Source organism: Podarcis pityusensis (genome assembly GCF_964106645.2).
Source record: "Podarcis pityusensis genome assembly, chromosome: 7".
NCBI lineage: Eukaryota > Metazoa > Chordata > Lepidosauria > Squamata > Lacertidae > Podarcis > Podarcis pityusensis.
The window spans coordinates 64895754-64911902 of NC_138031.1; the positions used below are offsets into that span (position 1 = coordinate 64895754).

General features: G+C 44.6%; 1 protein-coding gene across 1 annotated transcript in view; it reads left to right on the forward strand.

Annotated features, from left to right (window-relative positions):
• The window catches only part of F13A1 (coagulation factor XIII A chain), a 74418-nt gene that overhangs the window by 23111 nt on the left and 35158 nt on the right, over positions 1–16149 (forward strand). Inside the window, exons 4-5 of the mRNA XM_081014779.1 lie at positions 205–456; positions 7981–8099. Coding sequence (XP_080870905.1) covers positions 205–456; positions 7981–8099 — 371 coding nt within the window. The remainder of the gene's footprint in view (positions 1–204; positions 457–7980; positions 8100–16149) is intronic.

Genomic DNA, 16149 nt, shown 5'->3' on the forward strand with positions numbered 1-16149 from the left:
TAAAGATAAAAACGTTGACAAGAAAGCTAAATTATGCAGACAGTATATATATAAAAAGCAATAAATCTACTGTAATCCAACTGACTTCCGTTGGACAGTTCCCAGCCCAGATTTTGCTGCACCGTCAAAATGTAAGACAACGATTCATCCACTGCACTCATATGCAAAACCATATTTCTGCCCCTTCTCTTCCCATCTCTGCAGGGCGATATCCACAACAAAGCAAAGGCACATATATCATCGTCCCTTTGGTTCAAGAGCTGGAAAGCGGCAAATGGGGTGCTAAGATCACTCACAGTGACGGAAGTTCTGTTGGCCTGAATATCATGCCAGCTGCTGACTGCATTGTGGGGAAATTCCGTATGTATGTCGCCGTCTTGACTCCGATTGGCATTCTCAGGACAAGGAGAAACCCAAACACAGATACGTACATCCTGTTCAACCCCTGGTGTGAAGGTAAGGAATGTCCAGGGTGTAGATACATGGGGAGGAGGTTTGTCCTATTAACATATTTGGTATTTGATAGCATGAGCAAAAACCTTGCCTCAATGACTGTAGGCTGTGTACACTGGACACTGAGGTCCAGCGCCGAGGGCCCTCTGGCGGTTTCCTTACCGCAAGAAGCAAATTTACAGGGAACCAGGCAGAGGGCCTTCTCGGTAGTGGCACCCGCCCTGTGGAACGCCCTCCCACCAGATGTCAAAGATGTTTAGAAGACATCTGAAGGCAGCCCTGTTTTGGGAAGATTTTAATATTTGATGGATCATTGTATTTTAATATTCTGCTGGAAGCCGCCCAGAGTGGCTGGGAAAACCCATCCAGATGGGTGGGGTATAAATAATAAATTAGTAGTAGTAGTAGTAGTAGTAGTAGTAGTAGTAGTAGTAATAGTATTATTATATACACATTTCCATTTCCTTTGGCTCCAGTGCACTTCCGCCACTGGGGTTTGAAGCCATGTACATGGAAAATTAGCCACAACCCGTATCTATCCTGTAGTTTCCTGAGAAATTCTCCTGTTCGATGCATTTTCCCTCAAACCAGCTTCCATCCGATTTGAAAATGCAAGCCACATTTACTTTGCAGTTAAGCTGAAGTGTGTACATTTGTGGGTACAGCCATTGCACATGCTCAGGCGATAGCTTCATGAATAGGAGTTGTGGTTTGTGTGTGTGTGTGCACATGGGAAAGCAAACAGGTAAGTGTGCATCAGACAAAGACATCCTCACCCCTTCTCTGGTGTGTACAGCAATGTGCAAACGTGACTTGAAACACAATTCAGCAGGGGTGGGGTGGGAACCTCACTGTATTTTAAGCTACTAATGCATACATAGTTGTACAAACCCAAAGTTTTATAGGGGGTGGAGAACCATCCTCTATAGATAAAGAATATGAAGATGAAGAGCCATATACATTTTTAAGCATCGTGCCAAACAGATTTCAACAGATTCTTTTTCATGTGTTCACTGGGTGGATGCAGGCAAACCAAAAAATCACCCCAAAAGTCATGAGGCAAAAGAAATTCTCTGATTTTTACCTTGTGCTTACCCTTACAAGATGGCCAAGGGTTTTCAGATATTTTTTGTTTCTTGCTTTAAAGAAAACCTTTTTAAAAAGAGGCTTTCCCCATAGCTTCCTGGCAGCCAAGAATGACTTGGAAGTGATATTGTTTTGTGTTGTAGCACATCACTCCCAAGGCATTTGGGGACGTGTGGTTGGCAGGAAGTGGCGTGAGGCTCTCTCCACAGGTTTCCATGGACTGAACTTCCTACTAAGTCATAGGAAAGGAAGTGGCAACCACCTCCTAAAATTCTCATCCGCCCCAAGAAATTGGCCCCAGTTTTTACCAGGGGAGAACATTTTCAGGAAACTGGTGTGTATGTGTGTGTCCAGGGCTCTACCTCAGTGGGAGAGCATCTGTTTTGCATACAAGAAGGTTCCAGATACATCCCCTGGTGTCTCCTGGTAGGGCTGGGAATGTTACCTGCCTGAAACCCTGGAAAGCCACTGTCAGTCAGTGCCGGCAGTGCTGGGCAAGATGCACAATATAAGGCAGCTTCCTCTGTTCCTATTCAACCACTATTCATATTACTAAAAGAGCACATAGGTAAAAGGTAAAGGCCACCTGCATGGTTAAGTCCAATCGAAGGCGACTATGGGGTTGCAGCGCTCATCTCGCTTCAGGCTGAGGGAGCTTTCATGTGGCCAGCAGGACTAAACCGCTTCTGGCACAATGAAACACTGTGACAGAAACCAGAGCTCATGGAAACACCGTTTACCTTCCCACCACAGTGGTACCTATTTATCTACTACTTGCACTGATGTGCTTTTGAACTGCTAGGTTGCCGGAGCTGGGACAGAGCAACAGGAGCTCGCCCTGTCGCGCGAATTTGAACCGCCGACCTTCTGATCAGCAAGCCCAAGAGGCTCAGTGGTTTAGACACATATGACAAGGGGAGGAATGTTCATCATGAAGGTTGTAGCTAGATTTTAGCCTTTTGTCTTTGGCTATAATTTGTTTCTCAATAAGCCAACACACACATGACTTAACAGAATCAACCAACGGGCTGATTTAATGTTTGATAAGGTTGTGGTGTTGTTGTTTTTAAAAAGAAAGAAATGTGAGCAGAACCCAAAATTATTTCTCCCTTTGTATCACACATTAATTATCTGGTGTGCCTCACAAACACCACTGTGCAGTTGGGTCGATATTTTCCTACATTTTATAGATTGAGGAAAAGGCTGTCTCTTGAGCCCATAACGTGTCAAATGGATCATACTAGCACTCAGATAGGCTAACTCTCTCTCACACAATCTTATAAAAAATTCCATTGATTTAAGAAAAGCAGGGAAGGATCTCTTCTCAATAGCATCCATATGCATCCATTTGGAGACAATTCTACGCTTAGCCATAAAAATCACATGGATGACTTTGCACAAGTCATTATGGGGAATGGGCTATAGCTTGGTAGTAGGGACCATTCCTTCTATGCCTAGGGCTTCATTTGATAAGGCCATGCATAATTATATCCATGAAATAGTTCCCCTACATCAGTAGCAGGGCTCCATCAATGCGCAACAGCTACCTGTAGGGAACTCGCAGTCAGATTTCTGGATTTCTTGCTCAACCCAATCTCAGTTGCCGTAATAGCTGTCAAAAATCAAAGGCCTTGTTTTCTGGAGCAGTCTTCCCTTCCTGGAGAGAATTCAAAGACCTGTCTCTCTCTGTCTCGGTCTCTTTCAACCACACTTCACTGAATACTGAAAAACCGAGTACCTTTGACAAAGAAAGGGAAATTCATTAATCTCTACCTCATTTCACAAATATTTGTGAAGCGGGGGTTAGCAATGAAAAGCAAACTTGATTGAAAACCTCTAATATTTCCTGAGTAGAAAAGAAATATGGACAAAACAAAAAATGCGCCACAGCGGGAGAAGGATCGTGGATATCGAGCAAATAATGTATTTGCCCACAAACCTTCCCAGCTCACTTGGCCTCTGCTGCCTGCTGAATTTACCACCATACCAGATATGTGGACTGGCTCTTGCAGTTTCCTTTTTTGAAATTCTGCTTCTGTGATCCCAGGTATAGCAACTAGAAGTGGGGAAACCCGTCTGCTGAACTCTGTGGAATTGTGCACGCAAACAAAGTTAAGACATTAATGTTTGTGTGATGGTGCCACATAATACTGATGAACACAGCAACTTTTTGCATATGTCTACTTTTGCATCATGTCCCCTGATTATATATTCAGTGCTGGCTTTTATAATCTTATCATAGGGCCAAAAAACCCATGGCACCGAACACATTGCATGCAATCATACCAGATGAAAATAAATGAATAGTAGGCACCAGAGAGGCATGCGGGGAGGGGTGTTTAGCCCTTTGCTCCACCACCATGGTCAGAATGAAAAATCCCCCTCCTGTACAGCTGCGATTCTTGGTGCCAAAAGAGGCTTCCTTTCTGGAGTCAATAGCTGCTTCAGGGGGTCATTTACATCAGGACTGTGGAAGAAGAGGAAAGGGTTAAACCTGTCAGTTTTCATTTTTTTGGTACAGAAAGTATTGGTAGAGATCTTTCCTATTCCAATTAATTCAAGAGAGTTCTGGAAGCTTCTCTGTGTGATACAAACTGCTGCAAACTGAAAGTTTCTAGCTGACGTGTAAGTTTCTGTTCTGCCTAGAAACAAGCAGAAGGTTCATGATGTTTGGGTTATTCCTTCAGAGAAGCTGAACAGCTGGGTTTAAATTAGTTCTGTTATCTCTTTTACTCAAGGTCATGTTGACTATAATAATCGGCCAGAAGGAGCCTGGTTTTCACTTTCTATCTCTCTTTCCTTCTGGTGTGGTGTTTTGTATATAGTATGCTTAAGTGCTAAGTTTTAGTCTTATTATAAATTATTGTAAATTTAAGTTAAGTTCTGCTGAAACTGGATTTCTCATGGACAGTGCCAGTCCTGAATGTATTGGATTTGTAACCATTATGCTCATTTGCCTTCAGTAGCAGTAAAGCTCTGCTGGAGGAAATATTAATTGCCCCTGGCCTATTTTGGGGAAATCCTGCAACATGCTAAGTTTATTTTATATGTTGGAATCGGCTCTGGATCAATTATGAGTAGAATTTTTACAAAACCTCCCCTCTCCCCTGCTGTGCAGTCCTGACGAAAATGGTGTCCCAGCACTATTTTTTAAAAAATGTTCTGGTTACAAACTCATCTAGTCAGGTCCTCAGAGGAAGAATTACATACTATGCAAAACGGACTGAGAAGCAGGCCCCATGGAGTTCAGTGAGATCTAGACTCCTTGTACTGCTTACTGGGAAATCCTGAATTTGAGATAATTAAACGCAGATTGTTAGACAACGAATTTCAAGAACTTAGTAGCCAAATCATGAATAGTGTCTGTGCAAGTCTGGGGGTGGTATGATGTGGGCAACCCACGGCAACTTATCCTTCCCATTTGAGCAATCTGAATCAACACAGGCCATACATGCTAGCGGGACTGAATGTGCTACTGAGGACATTCCAGAAAATTCCCCTCGCAGAGACACTATCCCTCTGTGGACAGAGACAAATGGAATCAGTAGTGCATTTTTTTTGCCCTGTCCCTTGTATCATTAAGTTCATTAAGCCGTTAGCAGGGAATGGTGTTCAGACGAATGTAAAGTTTGTTTACTCAGGATGCAGAGAGGATGGTGATAGTAGCCAGGTTTCTGCAGAGGATTTGTGAATATTATCCAGCATTAACTTAAACGTTAGATACAGGTTTTGCTGAGTCATTTTATTGTACTGAACCTTACTGGACTCTTGTCTATATGCCAATAAAAGGTTTGTGAATTTGTGAATTTGAGTTCTTGTACAAAGGATTACAGGGACGCGGGTGGCGCTGTGGGTTAAACCACAGAGCCTAGGACTTGCTGATCAGAAGTTCGGTGGTTCGAATCCCCATGACGGGGTGAACTCCCGTGGCTCGGTCCCTGCTCCTGCCAACCTAGCAGTTCCAAAGCACGTCAAAGTGCAAGGAGATAAATAGGTACCGCTCCGGCGGGAAGGTAAACGGTGTTTCTGTGTGCTGCTCTGGTTCGCCAGAAGCGGCTTAGTCATGCTGGCCACATGCTGTACGCCGGCTCTCTCGGCCAATAAAGCGAGATGAGCGCCGCAACCCCAGTCAGTCACGACTGGACCTAATGGTCAGGGGTCCCTTTACCTTTACCTTTACAAAGGATTACAGCCTTGCTAGCCTGTCTGCTCACACCTACCTTTATTACGGCATATTCACACAGCCTTTTATTTATGTCTTGGGAACATTGGCATGCTGCTTGTGCCACAGTCTGGTGTAGTTGCTGATCGGTGCTTCACTTCAGGGTTAGTTGGGAGGAGGGTATGTAAAAAAGGAGCTTTCTCCGTGACGATCTACATGATGTCTGAACAGAGACAGTGCACGGGGGAACTTAGATCTGCAGGCTGGGAGAGCTTCAACCACCTGCTTGAAACGGAGCCCTTCGCTGCTGACAGCTCTATTGCAGCCATGCAAATCAAAAAGTGCCTGAGGCTTGAAACACATTCTTACCATCCACCCCCATCCTCAGCAGCTGGAAGGAAGCCTCCATTTCAAAAGAGAAGATGGAGCTGTCCATAGGGATGCTTGAGGAATTTGGTTTCTGTGAAATCCGTGGCAAACTGGGGGAGTGCCGTAGCTCAGCAGCAAAACATTTACCTTGCATGCAGAGGATTCGGGGTTCAATCCCCAATTTCTCCAGGTAGGGCTGGGATTGTCCCCCATCTATAACCTGGAGAGCGGCTGCAAATCAGAAAACTTGGGTGCTTTCTAGGTTCCTGACCTTTACTAACCTGTGGGTCAGAGTGTATCTTATATTTCTGTTTTCACGCTTTCTTGAATTTTGCAATGCATTTTTCAGCTCGAATAAAATGGACCAGAATGCATTAAAAAATGTATCTTTTACAATAACGTGCTTTAGAAATGCAAATAGTTCAAACACATATTGAAAGTACGTGTTTCAATAACATTTCTGTGCAGGTTCCGTCCCCCCGCCATCCCAAATTACAGATTAATCTGGAGATAGGGCAGAATGGCCTTATGAATAAGCACTTGTGAAACTGACACAGATCAGAAACAGACTGATTTGATTAAGCAAACTGAGGCTTTGGGCTTCTTACCCAATTAGATTTTGCTGCTCTTGTCTGCAGGCAAAAATCACACAGCAGCAGGAAAATGTTTTGGGATGAGGAGGGATAGCTTGCCTCTCCTCCTCCCTGAAAGAACAGGGGAGGGGGTTGGGGGGGTTGGTGTGCAGGCTCATTCCCATTTGTTGCCACAGTCATAAAACTTCCTTGCCTAGTCTCCTGACATCAATCCTTAGTCATAACATCAAGTCAGGTTCCAATATGGGGAAAGGGAACCTCAGAGAGCCAGTGTGGTGTAGTGGTTAAGAGAAGTGGACTCACAATCTGGTGAACCGGGTTCACTTCCCCGCTCCTCCACATGCAACTGCTGGGTGACCTTGGGCTAGTCACACTTCTCTGAAGTCTCTCAGCCCCACTCACCTCACAGAGTGTTTGTTGTGGGGGAGGAAGGGAAAGGAGAATGTTAGCCGCTTTGAGATTCCTTCGGGTAGTGATATGGCGGGATATCAAATCCAAACTCTTCTTCTTCAGGCCTGGGGCCCTCTCAGGATGCAACCCAAGCCACACCCCTTCTTTTCAAACCACACCTCTCACTGGCCTTGTTTCACAATTTCATTGGGTGTTTTTGCCTGACTGGAAGGTGTGTCTTAGATAGGTGTGGAGGATAGACAGCAATGTATGTAGAGACCAGCCTACTGTACAAAGGTAACCTTTACAGCTGTTGCTCCACCCACTTTTGCCTCTGCCCACCCACCACCACCATGCGCCTACCCTTGAAGGGGATGTGACTCTTAGTCTGAAAAAAGTTCCCCGTCCCTGTGCTGTTATTTACATAGATCAGTGGACCACACCCTCAGCCTCCTCCAGCATCTTTCAACTCCAGGGCAGGCTTCTCCCTTTAAATCTTTTGACATTGACTCGCTCTCTGTCGCCGATTAAGAAGTTTCAAAATTGTTCTTTGATCCGCTATGCAGATGCCTAATTGCATCACGGCACTCTGGACTTCTCAACTTAGCGATGCAAAATCATAAAATGCTTGATGAGAGGTGACATTTTAATCACGCTTTACAGATCCTGCTGAAAGCAGTGCAGATTTGCCTTCCTCCCCCCTCCCCTTTTCTCCTTTTAAGTTGAAGAATACCTGGCTCCCAATTACAAGGAATTGTGCGAGGAAGGAAGGATATCCTACTGCTTTGCTTGATGAACAAAAACAAAAAAACAAAAAAACCCAGCCTTTTCATTAGCGTCATATCATTCTGCAGTACTAAATGCTGGCATCTATTATAAGCAAAACAACTGTATTGACGAGCTTTCACACACAACGTTTTGTTGCAGAGGATGCTGTGTTTCTGGATGATGAAAAGCAAAGGCAAGAGTATGTCCTGAATGACCTTGGGGTTATTTTCTATGGAGAGCCTGATAGCATAAGATCCAGGAGTTGGAATTATGGCCAGGTGAGTTGTTCTGAATGGACATGTTGGAAGTTCTGCCACTTATGCTGCTGTCCTAAGATCTTGTGCGCCAGCAAATGAACACTTAAGATTGAAGGTGGGGTAGCGTCTGCTGGGCCAGGGTGATACCACAGACCACAGTGGCATAGCTGTCAACTTACAGATTTGAAAATAAGGGACCAGCAGCCTTGAAAATAAGGGACCAGTAGCCAAAATAAGGGACCTGCAGCCTCACCTGTTCCAGGCACTCCAGTCTTCCTGTCCTCCTGCAGTCTGGTCAAACTCATGCTGGGTAGCTTCGTGAACACTGTCCAACCAACTGTGTAACCAGAGGTTCAACTGAATAGAATCTGAATCACATGCACCACAAGGCCTATGCAGCCTCAACTTAAGATGGCTCCCTGGCCTGGCTTTGCACTGCAAAGTTTGCAGCAGCACGTGCAACAAAATGGCGTCCAGCATTCAAAAACCCCCTCAGCTTGCATTAACTAGCCACACACAAGGCATGCAAGCTCCACCCCCCAGTCGTTCTTAGACTTCTTATTGGGTGAGCAACACAGCCAAGCAACACAGTTGGAGCCTCCCTCCTCCCTGGCCGGCAGGAAGGGAGGGAGAGGAGCTGCTTCCTTTGAAATTTAAGGGACATCATTTGAGGGACATTTAAGGGACATCCATCAGTAAGGGACAGCAGCGGGACATGGCGCTGGAATAAGGGACTGTCCCTTCAAATAAGGGACACTTGACAGCTATGCACAGTGGTGTTGTGTGACATTACTGGAACCTTGATCTCTCAGGCTGGTGCAATTTTTTTTAACGCTGGGGTATTAGGCTGAAATTCTTACCGCAATTGTTTGGGAGGCAACCTGCTATGTTCAACTGAATTACTCCACACATAAGGACTCACAAAGCCTGACCTGCATCTGAGTCCTAAGCATTTGCACCAATGTTCTCTGTAGATATTTTCAGACACCTTTTTTGATGGGTGCGCAACTGATGCATAAGGATAGGACAGGCAGGTGGATAATATACAGCGGTACCTCGGGTTACAGATGCTTCAGGTTACAGACTCCACTAACCCAGAAATAGTACCTCAGGTTATCAGGAATCAAAAGTTTTGTGTCTCTTTTGTAGGAAATGTATACTTTTTTGTGCATTCTGCAATCTTCAGGGTGAGAACAGAAATCGTGCAGCAGTGGCAGCGGGAGGCCCCATTAGCTAAAGTGGTACCTCAGGTTAAGAACAGCTTCAGGTTAAGAACGGACCTCCGGAACGAATTAAGTTCTTAACCCGAGGTACCACTGTACGTTGATTCTTCCATATGTGCTTCTGTACGCTTTGATCCACATATGAGTGCTTTCAGTTTTATGCTTCCCAAATCTAGCTTGATGCTTTGCATCCACCCTAGTGGGCAGTGCTTGATGAGATTATTGACACTGTGTGTCCTGTCCCCCTACTTCCCACCCTCCAAAAGTTCCAGAAACCTGAGGTATCGGTTTGCGTGTGCACACCTCTTCTTCTTCTTCTTCTTCTTCTTCTTCTTCTTCTTCTTCTAAAAAGGGGCATTGCCCACCTGTCAATCACTCAGTGTTATTATCACACCAGGCAACAACTTCATTATGCCAGTATCCATCCTGCTCAGCTAATTAGAGCATGGTGTTGATAATGCCAAGGTTGCAGGTTCAATCCCCATATGGGACAGCTGCATATTCCTGCATTGCAGGGAATTGGACTAGATGATCGTCAGGGTCCCTTCCAACTCTACAATTCTGTGATTCTATGATTCAGCTCATTGGTGGGCAAATGACAACAAAAGGCCTCTTTAAAGTCCATTAGCAGATGCGGGTGCGTTCCAACCATTTGAATGCAAACCACACCCCCAGTGGACATTTCCCCTCTCCATTTGCAGATATGGTTTGAATCAGAGCACATGTGTTCTTTGCTCTCACTCATTCTTCTCATTCACAAACACACAGCTCCCTTTCTCTCTTCCCCTTCTGCTTCTGGGCCTAATGGGTACCCTCTTACCTGGCATGAACAAACAGAAGAGCGAAATCAGGACACAGAGGCAGCTGTCTTACTCTTGCCTCAATCTTTGCATTCCTCTTTCTTCCCACTGGTGCTTCTTTCAAGCCAATAGGAGATGGGAGAGGTGTAGGCAGCCTTAATTTTCAGTGATGGAGACAGGTGAAGGGGCTGGAAAGGCAGATGTTGTAAGAGTGGGTCATCTGGCTAGATAAGGCAATGGGAGGATTGATCTCAAGTAGCCCTGTGACCTACTGGCCAATTGCAGGTAGTATTCTGCCAACCCTTTGCAGTATTAGGATTTCCTACCAGCAGTATCTCCACCACGTCCAGATTCAATTTCATCCTGTTTTAAGAGCTCATCTATTCAACCACAGCCTCAAGACAGTGGTTTAATACTGAGAAAACTGGTATTGGATGCTTCATTAATGAAATATGGAACTCGAGGGAAAGCGTATTGTCTAATTTATGACACCCACCAGCAAAGCTCTGGATGATTTTTGTCAGCAGCTTCCTATGGATGATAGATGTTAAAAGGCATCAGTGATAAATATCAAGCCATGTGGGACACAATAAGTCAACTGCTAGAGGGCTGAGCTGGGATCACCAGTGATGACCACTGAGTTCATTCTGGGGGGAAAGGAATCACTCGACAGTTACATTTGAGATCCCCGCAGGCTGTTCAAGCCAGGCCAACAAAATTTAGTGATCTGCTGCCACTGAGACATCCAAAATAATTGAGAAGGGAGAATGCCTTGTCAACTTCCAGACGCAAGTAATCTGTGAAAGTTGCTAAAGGTGGAAGTCAGACTGAAATGGACCGAGAAGTGATGTGTTATCCAGTTATTTTATTAATATTTTGTGTTTCCTCAAAAGTGAAGACCTGAAACAAGTCTAGGAATGGTTTTGTCAGGAGGGTCCCTTCCAAAGTGAGATGTTCGCTATTTTCACCAGCAAGTCTCAAGCTCCTCTCAGTTGGTCTTAACTAGCCAAGATAGACTATTTGAAACGGGCATTGCCTTCACAACCCTAGTCAACCAGTCAGCATTCTTGAGAGAAAGCACCTAGGCTGAAGCAATCCTAGTGATTGCAAAAAGTGGCTGCTTCTGACTGTTCTGGTCTATGCTTTGTCACAAACAAATCAGACTGGATCTGAACAACTTCACCATCTTCAAAAGTTATCTCAACAAGCAACTGATGTCTCACTCGCCAGCAAATGCCCATTTTCAGTGGAAAACTGAAAATTGCTTGGAACAGCCTCTGGAACACAACCCTACAGATGCAGTTGTGGCAGAGAAGAATGTTTTCCCCTTTACCAACATTGCTGTCGCCTTCTAGGCTTCAAAACGGGCTCTTGACATACATGGGCAGATTTGCCTTGTGCCCCAAGTGAGCTCTTATCTCCTCTCCATACTGGGTGGCTAAGGTCATTTGAGATGGCAGCAGGGAAAGCGAGCAAGCAGGGGTTGACAATGTTTCTTGCTCCAGTCGATCATTCATTCCAAAATGCCTCTGAAGCATCAACATATTTGCTGCTGGTATCTCTTCTATATGCCCAACATCCATTAGTTTCTGTAAGTCCCCATGGGCAGAGCATTTCAGTGGGCCAGGCAGCCTTTTCCTAATAGGCCTTGACCAGGTAACAATCTAACAATGATGAAGGTCTAATCTTAGTACTTCCTATTGCCAGGGGATTGCTATACCTGCTGAGGGTACACTCAGAGGCAAACTCAAGCTTGGTACTGCACAATGTGCGGAATTATATTTTGGGTATAATTTCTTATGGTTATCACCCTTGGAGTTTGGCCAGTGCTGCAGAGTTCTGATAGATAGTCAATGGAATATGGGGAGGAATAACCAGGAGAAGCTGTAGCTGCATCAAGGAATGTAAAGGGCACCTGCCATCTCGATATTGGGCACTGCCAGATATTGATGTAGTTATGATGGATCATTGGTTGCTTGAAATGAAAAGTCCTTCTTACACTTATGTGATCAAAATGAAGTTCTTTGTGTAGCGTTATAAGAAAGAAAGGTAAAGAACCCCAGGGCAGTTAAGTCCAGTCAAAGGTGACTATGAGGTTGTGGCGCTCATCTCGCTTTCAAGCCGAGGGAGCCGGCGTTTGCCCACAGATAGCTTTTCTGGGTCATGTGGCCAGCAGGACTAAACTGCTTCTGGCACAACGGAACACCATGATGGAAACCAGAGCACACAGAAATGCTGTTTACCTTCCCACCGCAGCGGTACCTATTTATCTACTTGCACTGGTGTGCTTTTGAACTTCTAGGTTGGCAGGAGCTGGGACAGAGCAACAGGAGCTCATCCCATCATGGGGATTCGAACCGTCGACCTGATCGGCAAGCCCAAAAGGATCAGTGGTTTAGACTACAGCACCACCCACGTCCCACTGGGAGAGCATTATAAACCGCTGGTGGCAATAGTTTTGGCGCAAAGTCTGCACTTTATTCACCTACCTTGCATTACTGACAGCAGGGATGACTTGATGTTAAGAAATCGCTTAGACTCTGATGAAAGTGGGGCAGACTAAGGACTGCCTCAACCAACAGCACAGAGATAAACAAAAACTTTTATTTGATGAAGCATGTGGCAAGTATGGTGAGCTCAAAAATGGATCCGCATCCCCAGTTGTGAAAGGACCATTTTTCAAGAGCTGCTACCAAAGCATTTTTCTTACTCCAGGATTGTTTACACCAATGAACTCTTGTACACCATTGAGATTTATGGGCCAATTCCTAGAATAAACATTCGGCTTTTTGAAGATGATATTGTTGCTGGAAGCATCTCCTTTGGGAAAGTGTTGACCTCCACGGCGAACCCTGTTTCACACTATAGGATTATAACTCATTATTTAGTAATGAGCTTCTGTTCCATTCCAAAAGAGAGAGAGAAAAGTAATGCAATTATAGGTAACAGAGCCAAGGAGATGAATGATGATAAATGTGTCATGTTCAACCTGGATGCAATTGCATTAGATAGTTCATCGCCATGTCGGTATGTTAACTAATAAGTGATGCAATCAATTTATTGTTGCTATTTTTAACCAACTAGCATTTTTTTTGTTAAAAAAAAGAAAAGAAACAGAGGCAAACCCAAACGCATAAAGAAAAGCTTCAACAATTCCGATGGTCCAGCTTGCAACAGAAATATAATCTGCTCATTTGTTTACCACCGCTTAGAGAGGTTCATAATTGAATTCATGTGCCTTTGCCACCATCTCAGCAATTGTTTTCCAAGAGACAGTGTCATTTTTTGGTTGCTATGCAATTTCTTCTGAGCAAATTGGACTGTATCACAGGGCAGGCTCTTTCATAATGAATTCTGCTCTATTTAGGCACTTCTGCCCCCTATTTATTCCTGTCCTTGTTGTCATTGGATCCCAGAATTTAGACTCCTTTATTAGAGTTCATTCTCGAAGACAGTTTCAGGCCACTTGCCGGTGCTGGTCTCTCTTTGCAAGGCTTGCTAGGCCCATCAATAATCAGAAGTACAACTAGTGGCAAACTATCTATATTTGGAGTGGCAGTAGAGAGAGTTTAGAATAGATTTAATTTGAGCTAGGGCTGCCCAGTGCTATTCCACCACCCGATGTATTTTAAAGTTATCCAAAAGCTGAATACTGCAACATGATATTGCATTTGAATATTTGACATAAATAACCACACTTCTGGAGGCTACCATCTTAGTTAAAAATGGCTGCTGCTGCTTTGAGTTGCCGCAGGTGTATTCTGCAACATGCCACTGATGCAATAATTTTGCATTCACGGCGGATTCACGCATCGTTCCGCTTTGTTCATTGTTCTGAAACGCTTCCCCGGTGTTGCCACATTATTGCCATTGGGAAGGGCGCAAAAGCAGGGCACACTTGTGAAACATTTGTGGTTTAAAAAGTTACAGGATTTCAGAAGGAACTTAAGGGGTCGTGTACTGATTGGTGACAAAGCAGTATGTCTGGCCTGAAACTTTTGCCAGTGCAACAGTATTGAAAGCAGGATTGTGTATAATTGCCCTGTTAGTACCATGAGCACAAATCATCACAAATGCACAATAGAAAGGGCATCTGGAAGGGCTCCTTAGAATCATAGAAATGTAGAGTTGTAGGTCCTACCCCCTACAATGCAGGAATCTCAACTAAAGCATCCATGACAGATTGCCATCTAGCCTCATCTTAAAAACTTCGAAGGAAGGTTCACCTACCTTCTGAGAGAGTCTGTTTCACTACTGAACAGCTCTTAATGTCAGAAAGGTTTTCCTGATCTTCCTTCTTGTAACTTAGAATCATAGAATCATAGAGTTGGAAGAGACCACAAGGGCCATCGAGTCCAACCCCCTGCCAAGCAGGAAACACCATCAGAGCACTCCTGACATATGGTTGTCAAGCCTCTGCTTAAAGACCTCCAAAGAAGGAGACTCCACCACACTCCTTGGCAGCAAATTCCACTGTCAAACAGCTCTTACTGTCAGGAAGTTCTTCCTAATGTTTAGGTGGAATCTTCTTTCTTGTAGTTTGGATCCATTGCTCCGTGTCCGCTTCTCTGGAGCAGCAGAAAACAACCTTTCTCCCTCCTCTATGTGACATCCTTTTATATATTTGAACATGGCTATCATATCACCCCTTAACCTCCTCTTCTCCAGGCTAAACATGCCCAGCTCCCTTAGCCATTCCTCATAAGGCATCGTTTCCAGGCCTTTGACCATTTTGGTTGCCCTCCTCTGGACACGTTCCAGTTTGTCAGTGTCCTTCTTGAACTGTGGTGCCCAGAACTGGACACAGTACTCCAGGTGAGGTCTGACCAGAGCAGAATACAGTGGCACTATTACTTCCCTTGATCTAGATGCTATTCTCCTATTGATGCAGCGCAGAATTGCATTGGCTTTTTTAGCTGCCGCGTCACACTGTTGGCTCATGTCAAGTTTGTGGTCAACCAAGACTCCTAGATCCTTTTCACATGTCCTGCTCTCAAGCCAGGTGTCACCCATCTTGTATTTGTGCCTCTCATTTTTTTTGCCCAAGTGAAATACTTTACATTTCTCCCTGTTAAAATTCATCTTGTTTGTTTGGGCCCAGTTCTCTAATCTGTCAAGGTCGTTTTGAAGTGTGATCCTGTCCTCTGGGGTGTTAGCCACCCCTCCCAGTTTGGTGTCATCTGCAAATTTGATCAGGATGCCCTTGAGTCCATCATCCAAGTCATTGATAAAGATGTTGAATAAGACCGGGCCCAAGACAGAACCCTGTGGCACCCCACTAGTCACTCTTCTCCAGGATGAAGAGGAACCATTGATGAGCACCTTTGGGTTCGGTCAGTCAGCCAGTTACAAATCCACTGAGTGGTAGCATAGTCAAGACCACATTTTACCAGCTTCTTTACAAGAATATCATGGGGCACCTTGTCAAATGCCTTGCTGAAATCAAGGTAGGCTACATCCACTGCGTTCCCTTCATCTACCAGGCTTGTAATTCTGTCAAAAAACGAGATCAGGTTAGTCTGACATGACTTATTTTTCAGAAATCCATGCTGACTATTGGTGATCACAGCATTCCTTTCTAGGTGCTCACAGACTGTTTGCTTAATGATCTGCTCCAGAATCTTCTCTGGTATTGATGTCAGACTGACTGGGCGGTAATTATTTGGGTCCTCTCTTTTCCCCTTTTTGAAAATAGGGACAACATTTGCCCTCCTCCAGTCTGCCGGGACTTCGCCTGTTCTCCAGGAATTCTCAAAGATGACTGCCAGTGGTTCTGAGATCACATCTGCCAGTTCTTTTAATACTCTTGGATGCAGTTCATCTGGCCCTGGAGACTTGAATACATCTAAACTAGCCAAGTATTCTTGTACTATCTCCTTAGTTATTCTGGGCTGTGTTTCCTCTGCTGAATCATTTGCTCCAAATTCTTCAGGTCGGGCATTGTTTTCTTTATCGGAGAAGACTGAGGCAAAGAAGGCATTGAGGAGTTCAGCCCTTTCTGTGTCCCCTGTTTGCATTTCACCATCTTCGCCTCTGAGTGACCCCACT